We start from the raw sequence: 16,265 nt of genomic DNA, 5'->3' as shown, positions 1-16,265 counted from the left end.
CGGAAGGAAACAAGCATCTATTAATTCCCATCAAATTAATAATTTGCCGAAATACAGGGACACGATTGTCAAGGCAACTAATGTCACTACATTACCATAGACTCTTCCTTCTCCATCTATTCCCCATGAAAAACTGTAAAGAAGTGTAATCCCCCCCCCATCACTCTGCTAGTGTTTTAGGAGTTAAACATTCCACTGTTAATTGCAATGAGCTTTGTTCGGCACATTGAAAAGACAAATTGGCCCTTTTGAAAGTGTCTGATTGTTCGCTCTTGTCGCATGCGTTTAAACTATTCCATTCCATCCCCGGTTGTAAACCAATGGTTCCTGGAGAAAAATATCTCATTGGGAATAAAGTGTGTCATCGATTGGTAGATACTATTGCCACTTAACAAATGGAAACTTAGACAAATACCATATTGGCCAATCAATGAATGAGCACCTAGTGTGGCGGACCTTTGTGAGAGCAATCACTTTTTGCGAATTTCATCAACGCGGTAGAACCTATTTAGCAAAGGGGGAGCGCATTGAGGATTATAGTCACCGCTAAAAGGAAATAGCCATATGTGATGGTCTAAATGATAGCAGAACATATTTCAAGCGCGCTCCCTCTCGTTTTTTAAATGATTGCTATTTTATATGTCTATTCAGAGAAAAATGTCTTTCGAGACCAATTAATATCATCCTCACCTGGAATTACAATGAAAATGTAGGCATGGTCAATTATTTTCCGGGAATCACAAAGATCCAACGTTGGTGAATGGACTAAGACAACCGGTAAAGCTATCTTTTGAACACTTTTTAAGAACAACATCTGAATCATTTTCTCCTCTTTGCATAACTTCAAAGCTTGAAACGGATTTCCACAACCTCATTCGACTGGATAGATTAACGTGATTCTCGCAATTTAGGATGGAAGTAAATTATTAATTGAGTGCAGATTTTCTCCTATTTATATAACAATTATTTTGACCATAAGACATACAATTTGGGTGTAATTTGAAAGAGACGAGCGCATACGCCTGTGAACTCCAATCTATGCGCTTTTATTGTGATGCAGCATAGTGTAGGGCCATTTTTGATCAATGCATATTTGCATTCTTTTATTGGCATCAATCTGCAACAATTGATGTGCGGCAATATGTGTTCCTAGTTTAATTTCAAATAAACATGGTGACGGGCCTGACGGCCGCATCTAAATAAGGATCATCATCGTATTGCCATTCTGAATACAACCAGCGACACATAGGTAAGACGTTCCTTCATTTTGTTTCTGTTTAGTGCTGCAACATTGCCCAATAAAATGTGCACGTGAACAAGTCTCGCTCTTTGCGCCTCGACCACCATAACATACCCTCCCATTTTGTGTCTGTCTTGTCCGTTTCCCCCATAAATTAAGTCCCCTAGCATCAATGGAAAATGGAAGTGTGTGAATTGGCCTCTATCACACTATGCCACACGAATGCAAATGTCGACACACCAACCGTGCTATAATGTTCATGGTCGCTCATGTGCAGAAGTTAGAATGGAAATGGTTTTGCTTTGACAACATTGTTACATAGTCAGTCACCTGTTTGCTGCTCAAAACCTCAGCTGTGGGAGTCTTGTCCATATATAATCTCCCACAAATAGTCTATAGACTAAGCTCAATGAATGCTACATGATATGGCACATTGAGACACAGCCACAATAGTTCAATAATTGTGCACTTATACTATATTATGGCATTTCCCAGTATTAAAGGTAATTATCGTTCACTATCAAGGGAGTCAGTAATAGGTCTACGGTAATTACGTTGCTTCCATAATTCATGATGTCTTGTCTTCGGAGGCCTTTGAATGCTGACACCTAATTACAAAGGCTCACTGTCCTAGTGCACTGCGTTAAGAACCAGCGTGCTTCAGTTCAGAGAAAGACAGGGAGAAAAGGTAGGCTTAGGGATGGATGGATGGAGCAGTGAGCTGGACAAATATCTGACACTGAGCATCATGGGAGGAGGAGGGCGAGCTAGATGGAGAGATCTTTGGGAAAGGAGAAGAGGTGAAGCAAAGCCCATTGTACAACGAATTGCATTGATAAGACAATAGACGTATGTATATATATACATATATGTATATAGAGAGAACAGTGGTGGACAGTGTTGCTCATTCACTTTCTTTCCCTTTCTCGTTCAATGCTGCAGTGCTATTCTGAGAGAGCCTGCTCAAGCCCACTCACTGGCAGAGAGAGAGAGCGGGAGGGAGGGAAGTGGGAGCGAGGGGGGTCAGTGTAGAGCTAACACGCTGTGTGTCAGCGTTTACACTGTCTCTTTAAGACCTGTGCTCGGCAGGGCCAGGCATCAGCAGATGCTCAGGCAGCATATATGTTGGGAATGCTCTGTTCCATATGCACCCGAACAGACTCATAAACATCTCACTATTTGTGGCCAGGCCGAGCGGTGTGTCTGTCGAAACGATGTGTTTGCCTAGAAAGCTTCACATTCGAAGAGATCAGCTGTCGTCAGTAGCTTCTTAATTGCTGCATCAAGGAGACATAATGGAAATGGACCCCCAGGGCAGTCACTGATTTGAAAGGCACCCTTAACTTTCCAGCACAAGAGACTCCACTTTTAGGGCCCCCAACCCAGCATTGCTCCCTGTTTTCCTCTTCTCATCTCAACAGGATACTCCCATTCAGGGCAACCCCCCCCTGCTCACATCTGTGGCTTCTCCGCTCCTCTCTCTCCTCTCGAGGCCTAGTGTTTACCATGAGACCTAATCTTCTCCCCTGACACTCGTCTCTCGGTGTCAGTACTAGCCACATGGTGTCTCTCGTCATCATGTCCCATCTAGCTGTTTTTTGTTGAAGTCAAAACATGTCTATTCTCTCAAAGTTGATGTTAATGTAGTGTGATCTCGCGGGTCCTTATCTAACGAAGGAGTGTATGAGACGATGGTTCTCAGGTGTCTACGATTAGGATATTCAAGGTCTGGTGTGAAAGGATGAGCTTTTCCGAATCGTATTATGTTACAGATTTGTTGACCGTATGATGATTAGAATCAACTCAATTGTTGGTTTTAAATGAACGCAATAATGCAACATGCATTGTCATTTTTACACCGTGGATATCACGTAATCTGAAATATGAATAGAAGTTAGCCAAACAGAGGGAATGTTAGTACTTGCTAATTACTGCTTATTTCAGGTATTAGCCAACTGTTTATGTAGGAGTAATCATGTATGCTTGTTCAATATTGGTATTACCACTGCTATTGTATGTCTTGTGCCTAACTCTCCTAGAATAGAACCATTTTGGCTAAACTGTGGACTAAGAAAATGTCATCCATTGATCAGCTTGCTCTCTTCTTCTCATTGCAGTGTCAATTGAGAAATAAAGAAGTCGAAGACATTTGTAAAGGGCAAAGAACAAAAAGAACTTCAAACCTGGATTACATCATCATCACTCTTGGCCAGGTGGAACAACTAGGGGGATGTTCTACCCTGTTTTGATCCAGAGGGTGTTTGCTAATTACAACGGTCTTTCTACATTCCTTTTTTAGTTTTCTTTCTTTTTTGGGGGGGGGGGATTTTGGACCTTAATTTGCATAGACTGTTTTTCAAAATACGCATTTTTAATTAGTCTCCCTAACACATAAAATACACATTTCAGATCCCTATTACATCAGAATAGCATTGAAGCTCATTGCATACATAAACGCAAAACATATCAATTAAAAAGTAGTTAGAACCACATTGTGGAGAGTTAGCCTAATGCCTGTAGAGAGGTGTTAAACGTACATTCCTTTTCCGACATCAGTGTTAAAAAAAAAATCTGCTCCCTATAATCTTTCAGATTTGAATGAATAGTGCATTATTGGTCCAAAGTGCTTTTTAAACTAATCTTTAATGGATGGCCTGCATTTGTTTGTAGTGCATTAGCTGGAACATGGTAAGCAGTGCTAACTCACAAATTTACTCGGGCTCTGACAGCACAGCCCCAGAGCGATCAATCGAACTGGGCTTTGACTGACTGATGTGCAACACAAGTCACATATAACAAGATAAATTGACCTTGCTGCTATTCTGTCGCTCATTTGCTTATCCATCGCTCCTCGATTCTTTTTCTTATTTTCTGTCAGAATCTCTCCAGCATTCTCCCATACAGCGCATGTAGGCACGCCACATTAAACAATTTGAAAAGCCCCCTTTTCCTTTTAACCCGAATGATATTCAAACCTTTGTTCTCTTTTCTCAAAACATGCAACACAGCCCCTGAGCGTATTGATGTTGTCTATCAAAAGAGATAAACTTGAACACGTACTAAAGAAACCATTAAGCCATATTAGACCTGCCATACTATGACCAAACATTTTCAACTATCATCTCACTAAGGTGAAGATTTCTTTGTACTGACAACACCTCATATATTGACTTTCAACTATAGGCGCGCTCATACATTCAGGGATAGAGTGAAGAGATTATATCAGTGAAGAGATTATATGATACTAGGATACCATATCCATTTTATTTATAAGAAAATATCTTATAAAGCTAATCACATTAGATTGTTCTACGTTTCTTTCTTAGGTCACAATTACTATGTATCTGTAGTCATCAGCGCAGGTTAGGTTAGGCTGAAAAGTGACCGTTCGTAGTGTACGTTTCCTCTACATATTCTGCATTGAACGAATGAATCCAGACATTTTCATGTCTGTTCTGTGGGCAGAGCCGCGCTGTCCTGCCAGAACCGGGCCCAAGCCCACCTTCGTTCTATTCTGTTGGGCCGAGTTAAACTCAGAGCAGAGACACTCACGCAAGGGGATCAAACGCACATAGATCCTTAGCCCCATTTCGTCCCTCCTTCCCTCTCTCACATTTTCCTAATTCATCAAACAATTGTTGTACTATCTCCGGCTGCCTTTATTCATTTGGTCCGTTACTCACTGTGTTATATCTTAGTTTTCCCTTTCTCACTAAGTTAGGTGTGAATTGTGTGGTCCCGGTCTGTATCAACTATATATGCTGCTCGGTCCAATTCTGCCGTACCCACATTCACCGGACCTCATGACAGGCCTTTGTGATCGGTCCTTGTCTCATAGTGCAAACCTTGTAGACTTTCTGACCGCTGTATTTGAGTCCGAATTAATAATCTCAAATCTCTCTGAATAATATTTCCTCAATTGACCACCCGACCTCTATTTCCTTTTCCTACATATTTTAAGAGTTTATTTGTGAACAAATGGACAGTTCAGTGCAGAGGGAATGTCCCTAGCAAGCTAACGCTGTTAATAAACAGTGCCAAATCTGTTCGAGCACATGTATTGACTGATATGATGAAGTACAGACACCTAAAGCTGCCAGCAAAATTGTTTACAATTCACGCAAAGAGCTAGACTCAAGTGTTACAGAAAGGTTTGTGCGGTCAAATACCTACAACAGAAAACTGATGTGCCAATTCCAGTGATAATACGATTAAGCGTAGGTGAAAAGTACGCAAATAAAAGTTAACGCTTAATGTTTACAGAGTACACCTTCCCTTCAAAGAGGATTCGCTAGCTACATTATTCAGAACTTTGTGCCATAGGTCAGTTGAGTTCAAACGACTCCGAAGGGTTTGAAACGTTTACACGTTGATTTTTGTTTACAAGACAATACTGCCTATCACAAAGAAAGACAACCCCTACTTGCCATTTTAGTGAGGTCTGCACAGTAGAGACCACACAATTATCAAGAAACTCCAATCATTTCCCCTTACCATTCTGTAAAATAACACTTTGTTGACTGGTGTTTACAATCTATACATTTTCCAGCATCCTTATCGTTCTGTTTTTTTTTTTTTGTGTGCTAAGTTGAAGTTGTCGAGACAAACTTCAAATAGTCCTTTCACAAGTATAGCTACAGTATAGGCCTAAAACATAGAAATATATAACCTCAGAGTTGATATAAGCTGCTTATGAACAACAATAGATTTGTATTGAGAGCTTGTTTACATAAATACATACACGTGTACATGTCACACTTATTGCTTGAACAAACAAAAAAATCACTCAACTAAGTGAAAACCTCCACACTAGTGTATGTAATGTACATGGAAGCACTAACAAAGGATTAGTTTACTGTATTTACGCTGAAGTCCTGAGTGTAAGCCTTTACATTTTTTACACTTAACACGTAGGTGAAATTCAAAGAAGGAAGGAGAGGAGAACACTATCCCTCTTGGAGGAGGACCTCCATATTTTAATACTTGACGGGCCTTTTATTTTTTGAATTGGCTCAGAAACGCTGAAAAAATGAGGCCTAGAACCTACAAAAGGATGCTCAGCACCTCCCTCATATTTTCCCTTGTGTCCGGCCTCGTCCTTTCCGCCGTGACCATCACCACAGAGCGCCGCTCATCCTACGGCGGCCCCAGCGGCACCACCCTGTTCCTCCTCACCGGTTTTGGGAACAAACCGATGCCGCCGCCCCCGGGGGGGCCAAAGGTGGCGCCTAAAGCGGCTGAAATGGAGGACGCTCAGGACGGTGAGCCGAAAGAACCCGAAACGCTCCCAAAGCCCCTCCCCCAAACCAAGCTCCCTCAGAACATGACGGCAGCTGACGCCCTCAAACCTCCGCTGGGGGCCGCCCAGGTAGCGCCACCCCCCCGGCGCCTGGTGGATGTGGACGTGTGTCGGGCCTACTACGACGTCATGGGCCAGTTGGACAACACTTTCAACTGCTCCAAGGGGACCTACATCTACTGCTGCGGCACCTGCCACTACCGCTACTGTTGTGACCACCAGCGTAGCCGCCTGGACCAGAAGTCATGTAACAACTACAAGTCGCCCGGGTGGCTCGACACACCGCCGACGAACCCCCCGCCGCCGGGGAACCGGGGTGACCCAGACTCGGAGCAGCTGCAGCAGCAGAGCAACAGCACGGCGTACGTGATCGGCGGGGTGATCTCCGTCACCCTGGTGGTGGCCGTGGGCATCAAGGTGGCCTTCCACAAGATATCCCGACGACCCCGGAACAGAGACATCAACATGCCCAGGTGAGAAAAGAACGGACAAGTGTCTTTGAACAGAAGATCAGTAAGCAGTGTCTGAAAATGACCATACGGGTGTACGTGGATCTGTCAGTGGGCTGTAGTCTTAAATTCAGCACATTACTGAGTTTCACTGAGGTCACAAGCCACAGACCCAAAAGGGTGATGAAACTGAACCACATTCAATGAACAAGTAACACATTTACATACTACATATTTTTTTTTCTTTTATTCTACTGTCTCGCCCTTGTCTATGATTTTTCATTCCCCTCCTCTCTTCTCTCCTCTTTCTCCCAGAGCCCTGGTGGACATCCTACGGAGTCAGGCCAGCCCAGTCCAACAGGGGGAGAGGAACAACAGCACCGTCCTTACCACCGCCACCACCGGCGACATCCTCGGTCGTCCCCCCAAGAACCTTTACACCCCGGTGCTCCAGAGCAAAGACAACCGCAGTGAGTGACGCCACAGAAAGCATGGGACAATAACAACACTGTAATGACAATGTTATAACACTGTTGGTATAATAACACTCTTATAACACTGCTGTTACGTTGAAATACAGTAATAGCCTGTTTCAGATATATGAACCATTACGGTGATGATGGTGGAGAGCGGTGGCGGATGCACTAGCCTAGTAATGCTGACTGTATGGGGTCACGTTCAACATACTCGCACTCTTAAACACGCTTCATGTAATCCCACAGCACACACACCACCACACACGCATACGAGTGGCAGTACCATCAGTGTTCGCTGTGCTCTCTTGCAGTTGGCAACTTGCACCACAATTTTATCCAGGTGTCTGGTTCCAGTCCCAAACACTCGGCTACTATGGGTAAGCCGAACTAGCTAACGCAGCCGGCGGGTGTGTGAGTTGGCCTCATGAAACGTCTGTCTGGTGTTGTATATGTACCATTGAGTGTGTTTCCTTAACACAGTCGCTGTTGTCTTAACACAGTCGCCGTTTCACTGCTCCCACTCATTCTGTGTGTCACCCTCGCAAGTGTCTCAGCATGCACTATGTACTGTATCCGTTTGTGTTGTAAGCGTGCTTACTTACACTGTGGGACTGGGCTTGAGTGTGTTACTGCACTTACCGAAGCCTGCGCGTGTTACTCCACAGTGGTCAATGTCTCCCGTGTGCTCGCTCAGTGGGTAGAAAGACATTATTGGCAGTCATTGCCCATTATTGTACATGGTCAGTGACCAAAGTGTGAGACAATCATCTTGGCTTGTTTTATATATTAGCTCAAGGGACCATTGTAATAGTCGTCCTAGAATGACTTCAAAACGTACAAATGACAAATTGGCAGCAGTTCTTTAAGACTAATCTTTTGTGAGGAATTGGCACGTTTCGTCAATTGTATATGTACCTTTAAATGTAAGGCCATTTTAAATGTACTTATACATGTTGGCCCATTATTAATGTAGCTTAATAATGTAATGTAGTACCTTATGTGTGTTAGGTCCTTGTAAAAGTACTCATATATACAGTGCCTTCGGAAAGTATTCAAATCCCTTGACTTTTTCCACATTTTGCTACGTTACAGCATTATTCTAAAATGGATTTAATTAAAATAAAAAATCCTCAGCAATCTACACACAATACTCCATAATGACAAAGTTAAAACAGGTTGAGAAATTGTAGCTAATTTATTGAATATAAAAAACAGAAATACCTTATTTACATAAGTAATCAGACCCTTTGCTATGAGACTCGAAATTGAACTCCGGTGCATCCTGTTTCCATTGATTGGAGTCCACCTGTGGTAAATTCAATTGATTGGACATGATTTGGAAAGGCACACACCTGCCCATATAAGGTCCCACAGTTGACACGGCATGTCAGAGCAAAAACCAAGCCATGAGGATGAATTGCCCGTAGAGCTTCGAACCAGGATTGTGTCAAGGCACAGATCTGCGAAAAGGTACCAAAACATTTCTGCGGCTTTGAAGGACTCCAAGAACACAGTGGCCTCCATAATTCTTAAATGGAAGAAGTTTGGAACCACTAAGACTCTTCTTAGAGCTGGCTGCCCGGTAAAACTGAGCAATCAGGGGAAAAGGGCCTTGGTCAGGGAGGTGACCAAGAACCCGATGGTCACTCTGACAGAGCTCTAGAGTTCCTCTGTGGCGATGGGAGAACCTTCCAGAAGGACAACCATCTCTGCAGCACTCCCCCAATCAGGCCTTTCCAAATCATGTCCATTCAATTCAATTTCCCACAAGTGGACTCCAATCAAGTTGTAGAAACATCTCAAGGATGATCAATGGAAACAGGATGCACCTGAGCTCAACTTCGAGTCTCATAGCAAAGGGTCTGAATACTTATGTAAATAAGGTATTTCTGTTGTTTGTTTGTTTTTCATAAATATCAAACAATTTCTAAAAACCTGTTTTTGCTTTGTCATTATGGCATATTGTGTGTAGATTGCTGAGGAGTTCATTTGATCTATTTTAGAACAAGGCTGTAACGTAACATAATAGTGAAAAAGTCAAAGGGTCTGAATACTTTCCGAAGGAACTCTATGTTAGGTCCTTAACTATATTATGTTAACATGTCATTCTGAATGTAGCCCTATATACTGTATGTGTTAGATCCCTGGTTAATGTACTCATATGTATTATGTTAACATGACATTCTGAATGTAGCCCTATATACTGTATGTGTTAGATCCCTGGTTAATGTACTCATATATATTATGTTAACATGTCATTCTGAATGTAGCCCTATATACTGTATGTGTTAGATCCCTGGTTAATGTACTCATATGTATTATGTTAACATGTCAATCTAAATGTAGCCCTATGTACTGTATGTGTTAGGTCCCTGGTTGATGCTCTCCTATGTCTTCCTCCTCTTCCTCTTCCAGAGCGCGTGCCCCGCATGAACAACGCCCAGCTAGCCTCCACGGGGACCCTCCTCACCAGCAAGCACAACAACAGCTCCGGCCTGCACTTACACCCACAGCCCCCTTTCTCGCACTCCTTCCACAACCTGGCCCAGTTGCCCCCCTCCTACGAGGTAGCCATGAAACCTGAGATCAACCGCTACAGCTCCCTGAAGAAGCTCGGTGAGGAGGGGAGCAGTGGGGGAGGGGCAGTGGGGCGGGGGCCCGGAAGAGAGGGCTGGATGTCTGGGTGGCAGCCGCTGCTGGGAGGAAGGCAACTGGAGGCGGTGGCTAGAGAGAGCTCCAGAGATGTGTGTGTGTGTGTGTGTGTGTGTGTGTGTGTGTGTGTGTGTGTGTGTGTGTGTGTGTGTGTGTGTGTGTGTGTGTGTGTGTGTGTGTGTGTGTGTGTGTGTGTGTGTGTGTGTGTGTGTGTGTGTGTGTGTGGAAGAAGGCAGGCGAGAGGCAGCAGCCGAGGATGTGTGTCTGATGTATTACCTTTCGATGTGCCTTAATGTAGGCTGCTATAGTCTATAGAATTGGCGTCGATAAACGCTTGTTTGTCTCGAACGGGTGCCCCTGAAAGCTAGATTATATGGAGGATGCATTGGGGGATTGTAACGGTTGCCTAAAGGTCACATTTAAATTGGCTCTCAGGGAGCTCAGTCCAAGGAAAGTCTTCTAAGGGAGAGAAATGTTGAACACTTTGTTGCACCTCATAATAAATTAATTTCACTAACTGTCATTTCAACATTTCTTTCTTTCATCCTCCCTCTTTTTTTTTTACTCAACCCCCACCCCTCCCAAAAAACAGAGAAAGATCTGGACGACTACTCTGGCTACCACACATCAAAGCGACGGCCTAACAACGCCCCTCCGTCATTCCACTCCTCCCAGCACCACCTCCACTGGGGCGGTGACTACACTCTCGGAGCCAGGGGCACCCTTCCCTTCCACTCCTCCCGGCCACGGATTCACGTGCCTACATCCACCCCCAACCCCTACCCTCTGCCAGCCCAGTCGTTGGGGTACCAGCCCGCCTTCGACAAGCCCCCGCGGAGGGTCATGTCCCAGGACCAGCTCCTGGCACTTGGTGAGGGCAACACCCTCTCCAGACTCTCCAAGAACCAGCAGCACCAGTACTACAAGGCTATGACCAAGAGCTCCACCTCACAGACGCTTCGCAAGTCCCACGAGAGGCTCCTAGTCTCGCCCGACCGTCTGGAGGAGAGGATGGGGGGCATGGGCATGCCAGGGTTGGGCGGTATGGTGGGTATGGGGGGCATGGGTGACTTTGTGGGGATGGGGGTCCCGACCATGGGATGCCTCAGCCACAAAGCTCAATCACAGCAGAACGTCTGCGTCACACCCTCGCTGGACCGCCATCACATGATCAAGATGAACTCCCACCCCACATCGGGCCACGAGCTGGAGATGAGCGTGGCGGGCCATCCGGCAGGAAACTGGGGGGACCCTCATGGGCACGGATCAGGGGCCGGGGTAGGATCAGGGAGCGGGGCGGGGACCATCGGGGGCCACAACGCACGGAGGATGGCATTCGCCACCAAGAGGCAGAACACCATCGAACAGCTCCAATACATCCCTGGGGGAGGAGGAGGGGGAGGGGGCCAGACATTGAGAACGGCTAGTAAGAACGAGGTGACGGTGTGAGAGAGTAGAGACAACGGAGAAGGAGTGATGAAGGTCGCGTTGAGAATGTTCGAGCTGAAAGTGTTCACACAGAAAGAAGAGAATAAGGAAAGGTCAATTGGGGCATGATGGAGAGAAAGGTGAATAGAAGGAGAAACAAGAAGAGAGACATGGGCAAGCTGATGAGAGAGAGAGAAGGATATGACGAGGACAGTGCGTCCCATCAACCGCCTCAGATGAGTGTGTTGAAGACCAGAGAAGGAAAGACGTGAGAGAAGAGTGGATGCCATTGTTACCCGTTGCTAGGAAACACAGAAAAGGGCAATGATAGGAAGAAACCATTGAGAAAAATGGAATTATTAGAGAGAAGATTGAATGAAGCCCATTGATTTGATTCCTGGGAAAGAGAATATTCAACCATATTGTTGAGGAGGGAGAAAGAAAAATGGCCATGTATAGAGCAAAAAATGAACAATTTAAAAAAGTTTTTTGTGCAATTGAAAAAGGATCCTAGGACATGAGGGCTTTTACTTGTGGATCCTGCTTGGGTCAAAATTATGAAATGGTTATTGAGTTTCTTGTCGTGAAACCTCTAGCTGACAGAGACAACAAACCTGTCTTTGAATCTGAACAGACACAGATGTCAATGGAGTACAGAACAATGTGATGGTTGTTTGACTTTTGTAAAAAATACAGGACTGTAAATATATATTTTTTTTGTAAAAGAATAAAGCCCCGTTGGACAGTATGTATATTCTGTGTGTATATGCTATAGCCTGATGACTGAATGACTGACACTGAGTGGACATTTGAGTTGCCAATCGTCACTTTCCTAATTTTGATTGGAAGACTTGACAATAGACAGATTTGGAGTACTGTTGCTAGATACCACAATCTAACACTACAGCCATAACTTAGTCTGCAGACATTTTGTATAAGGTCATGTATAAGTTAATCTCTTAATTATGGCTGGATTTTCTCAGTTATTATTATAATGATTTGACACAAACATCACTTTGCTGAATCACCTTTGCACCCTCGCCAGATTGGCTGGCTGGTCGATGTGACGGCTGTCACTCCCAAAGAGACATAAGTCACTAATGAGCATTTCCACGGCAACGGTCAGTCCCTTCACAGCTCTGAGGTCAGTTTCCAAACTGTGGAGCTGATTCCAGTTACATTTATAGTCACACAGAAATTCCTTGACACTGTTATTCGACACACAATGTCAGTCATTGTTTTTAAGGAGATAAAGACCACCCGAAAGAAAAAAAAAGGTGACAAATCTGTTGACCACATAAGATGAGAATGAAAGCTCAGTGAAGTTGTGTTAAATTTGAGGGACACTGCCATACAAATTGGCTAATGCAAAGGCTTTGTTTAGCCATACTTGCCCATGGGTCTGTCCCTTAAAACAATCCCCAAAACCAGTCAAGCTCCTGCTCCATTGATGATACTTTCTGAGCTGTTTACCACAGATTGTGAGGTAATAAATTGATTTGTCAGTAGTTCATATACACTACTCACAGTCTTCTCTGAATTCCACATATTATTACTGTTTCTGAAACTCCAGCTGTTCACAATATTTGGAGACAGGTTGGAAAGGGGGAACAGGGAACAATGGACGCTTAACACCAAGGGCTATTCTGAAAACTCTTTGTGTGTCTGTGGTCTGTACTTTGTTGGCTTTTTAATTTTTCTGTGTCAATATTGGAGACAGTTTGTGTAACACTGCAGAAATGACAGACATATTTTGTAAGTGTGAAGAAAACAGAGTAAATACTGCAAAGCTACTTTGTGCCCTTGTGAGGTTGACATTGAGTGTGACAAAAAGCCAATCATACCATCATTTTTTACATTGCAGGGGTGGAGGTGGACATGTCATATTTTTGTACATTTGCAAACATTTGTAACATTCTTATTTTTGTGTGTGTTTCACAGTTATCTGGTTAAAAGATGGAAGATGTGGTTGTTACTGTCCATTTTTAAAAGGGTTGGACTCTCCACTTTGATTGAAAGGACAAGGAGATCATTGTATTTACTTCAAATCTTTGTTTAGTATTTCGGCTCCCCCCTTTAACTGTGAATGGATAAAGGCAAAAATTGATTGATGGAACTTTCAGACAACATTTTTAAAACTATGATATGTGTTTGTGTGTTTATAGTCATGATTATGTTTACTATAGATTTACTCTGATTTATTATTATCACCATGATTATTAGTTACCCCTATTGATTTTTTTATTCTCTGTGAAGCTCAATGTTTCCTGGATTTTGAATATTGAACCTCCTAATGGATTTTAACCTTTGTATTCTTGATGGAAAAAACCCTGATGCAATCAAAGTGAAAAGACAAACCGCATGAAGATGTCAAAGCCAGTGTTGATGATGTCATAGTGCTGACTTATAACGTCATGGCGTGTATGTCTAATGTACATGCGTCTGTATTTGCCGTGTGTGTATTTCAATGTCTTTTCGGGAATGATGAATCTCACATTTGATCTGACTTGGGATATTAACAAGTAAGACAATTGTGTTTTTCAAAAAAATCCACAAACTATTTAAAACCCAAGGCTATAATCTCATTATTCATATTGGCTTTTTGGATTCAAAAGCCTAATATCACAAAGGACATGCATCACAGCTTTCCTTGTTAAGCTACATTCACCAAAGCAAATCTATCAACAACAAAAAATGTTTCTCAAATTTCAATTTGTAGAGCAAAAGCTATAAAATTACATTGTTAACATTTTTGGTAAAAAAATGTGTGCATTTCGTTACAAGATTACATTTATGTAACCGGAATGTCACTCTTTTCAAGAACTTTACTCTTTATTGTAAAGAATGAGGATTTTGCTAGAATAGTTTGGAGAATGTATTGTGGCTTGCCTTGTTGTTTGACATGATTATGGATAACCAGTTATAGGACTAGAATGGCCCGATGATTTTTACAGAGAGGAAACGTCAGATTCCATAACTAGAATCTTGTTAAACTAAAATGAAGAAAGGCTAAATATATTTATGTCACACGAAGATTCAATTATATTTTCAATGTATGTTTTTATTGTACATTTGGAGGTATACTGATGTTGTGATTATGTTTTAGTTGAGTACGTGCTCATGAATCTGTGTGCCTGCAAATGTACTGTTGATTAATGTGTGTGTGTGTGTGTGTGTGTGTGTGTGTGTGTGTGTGTGTGTGTGTGTGTGTGTGTGTGTGTGTGTGTGTGTGTGTGTGTGTGTGTGTGTGTGTGTGTGTGTGTGTGGAGGTAAGAGGGAGGTTGTGGTATACAATGTTTGTTTTTGTGTGTGGCTCGTGGGGTGACAGTTAGTGGCGTGAGGTTTTTTAGATGGAAGGATGTGCTTCATTGGCCCCTAATTGTATTGCGGTGTGAGGAGGAGGCGGGGCTACATTGTATCCCCCAAGTAATTTGGCATACCTCAGAAAAATGTATAGGGATTCATCTAATACATTATCCCCATGTCTGTTTCCAAGAATATTAAGTGAAGCTCTTACAAGCGTGCAACCCTTATTTTGGTTATTGGTCAATTCTCGCATTTGTAGAATCGTACTGTTCAATTGTTAATAACAATTAAAAAAATATCCACAATGACTCATTTTTGTCCACTGGTTTATTGGTGTTGATCAAACTTTAGGACAGGTAAAACACAAGTTATGATTGTGATTGTTTGATTCAAATCACTTTGGCTTTTTGTCTTACGGTTGGACTGACTGATCAATGATGGATAGGAAACACATAAAGACAGACAGAAGATAAACAGGCAAACCGACAGGCAGATTGTCCCTCCCTTTACCCTTCCTAATCTCTGATCAGATATAAATGAGCAGGTGATGCTGCAGCTATATGGCGGTGCGGAGCCCTGTCTTTCAGTTAGGTCAGCAATCCTGTCCGAAAGTTAGGTCAGCAATCCTGTCCTAAAGTTTGGTCAGCAACCCTGTCCTAAAGTTAGGTCAGCAATCCTGTCCGAAAGTTAGGTCAGCAATCCTGTCCTAAAGTTAGGTCAGCAACCCTGTCCTAAAGTTAGGTCAGCAATCCTGTCCGAAAGTTAGGTCAGCAATCCTGTCCTAAAGTTAGGTCAGCAATCCTGTCCGAAAGTTAGGTCAGCAATCCTGTCCTAAAGTTAGGTCAGCAACCCTGTCCTAAAGTTAGGTCAGCAATCCTGTCCGAAAGTTAGGTCAGCAATCCTGTCCTAAAGTTAGGTCAGCAACCCTGTCCTAAAGTTAGGTCAGCAATTACAGGAGAGAAAATTAATTTTCAAATGTGCAATATGCTAAATGTACTACTGTTCAACATAATTTAAATTAATTATATGTATCCATTGATTGTTAAATAATACAATTATTCAAATGCCTCACGAATTGAATAGCCCACAATTGACTTACCCATCATAACCCAAAATATGTTTGTAACAATGCCTTTGTAAAGAAACAAACATGTATTGCTTAAAAATATGTCAATTTCATGGACTGTAAAAGCTTGCATCCATATCTCCTTGAATTTGACAGTGGTTTAATTTATCCAGCCCCATCCCTCAGCACTATAGCAAATCAAGTAGCAGGGCTTCCATTTGGATGAAAAATGAATTGTGTCTTTAAAGTATTCAAACTGGATGTAAATTCTGAAAATGGCCCTATAATTACATTACTCGTTTGCTTAAAATTCCAGGAACATAAAACTCTCTGGGCCAAATGCTCTGAA

General features: G+C 42.8%; 1 protein-coding gene across 1 annotated transcript; it reads left to right on the top strand.

Annotated features, from left to right (window-relative positions):
- The first annotated feature begins 518 nt into the window (after positions 1 to 518).
- LOC118397687 (protein shisa-7-like) lies at positions 519 to 11,565 on the top strand. Its single transcript, XM_035792589.1, has 6 exons — positions 519 to 777; positions 3,358 to 7,012; positions 7,304 to 7,458; positions 7,776 to 7,841; positions 9,880 to 10,080; positions 10,709 to 11,565. Exons 2-6 carry the CDS (start codon positions 6,270 to 6,272, stop codon positions 11,563 to 11,565), a joined length of 2,022 nt encoding a protein of 673 aa, XP_035648482.1. The 5' UTR covers positions 519 to 777; positions 3,358 to 6,269.
- Positions 11,566 to 16,265: the final 4,700 nt, after the last annotated feature.

The sequence above is a fragment of the Oncorhynchus keta genome, chromosome 19 (assembly GCF_023373465.1).
Source record: "Oncorhynchus keta strain PuntledgeMale-10-30-2019 chromosome 19, Oket_V2, whole genome shotgun sequence".
NCBI lineage: Eukaryota > Metazoa > Chordata > Actinopteri > Salmoniformes > Salmonidae > Oncorhynchus > Oncorhynchus keta.
Note: the sequence above shows the minus strand (reverse complement) of the source record. Positions and strands in the feature narration are given on the sequence as shown.

Bases quoted from the DNA above. Each gene is read 5' to 3' on its own strand.
- LOC118397687 (XM_035792589.1), top strand. From the start codon at position 6,270: ATGAGGCCTAGAACCTACAAAAGGATGCTCAGCACCTCCCTCATATTT. The intron at 7,459-7,775 runs GTGAGTGACGCC...GCTCTCTTGCAG, and splicing joins CCAGAGCAAAGACAACCGCA to TTGGCAACTTGCACCACAAT. The intron at 7,842-9,879 runs GTAAGCCGAACT...TTCCTCTTCCAG, and splicing joins CAAACACTCGGCTACTATGG to AGCGCGTGCCCCGCATGAAC.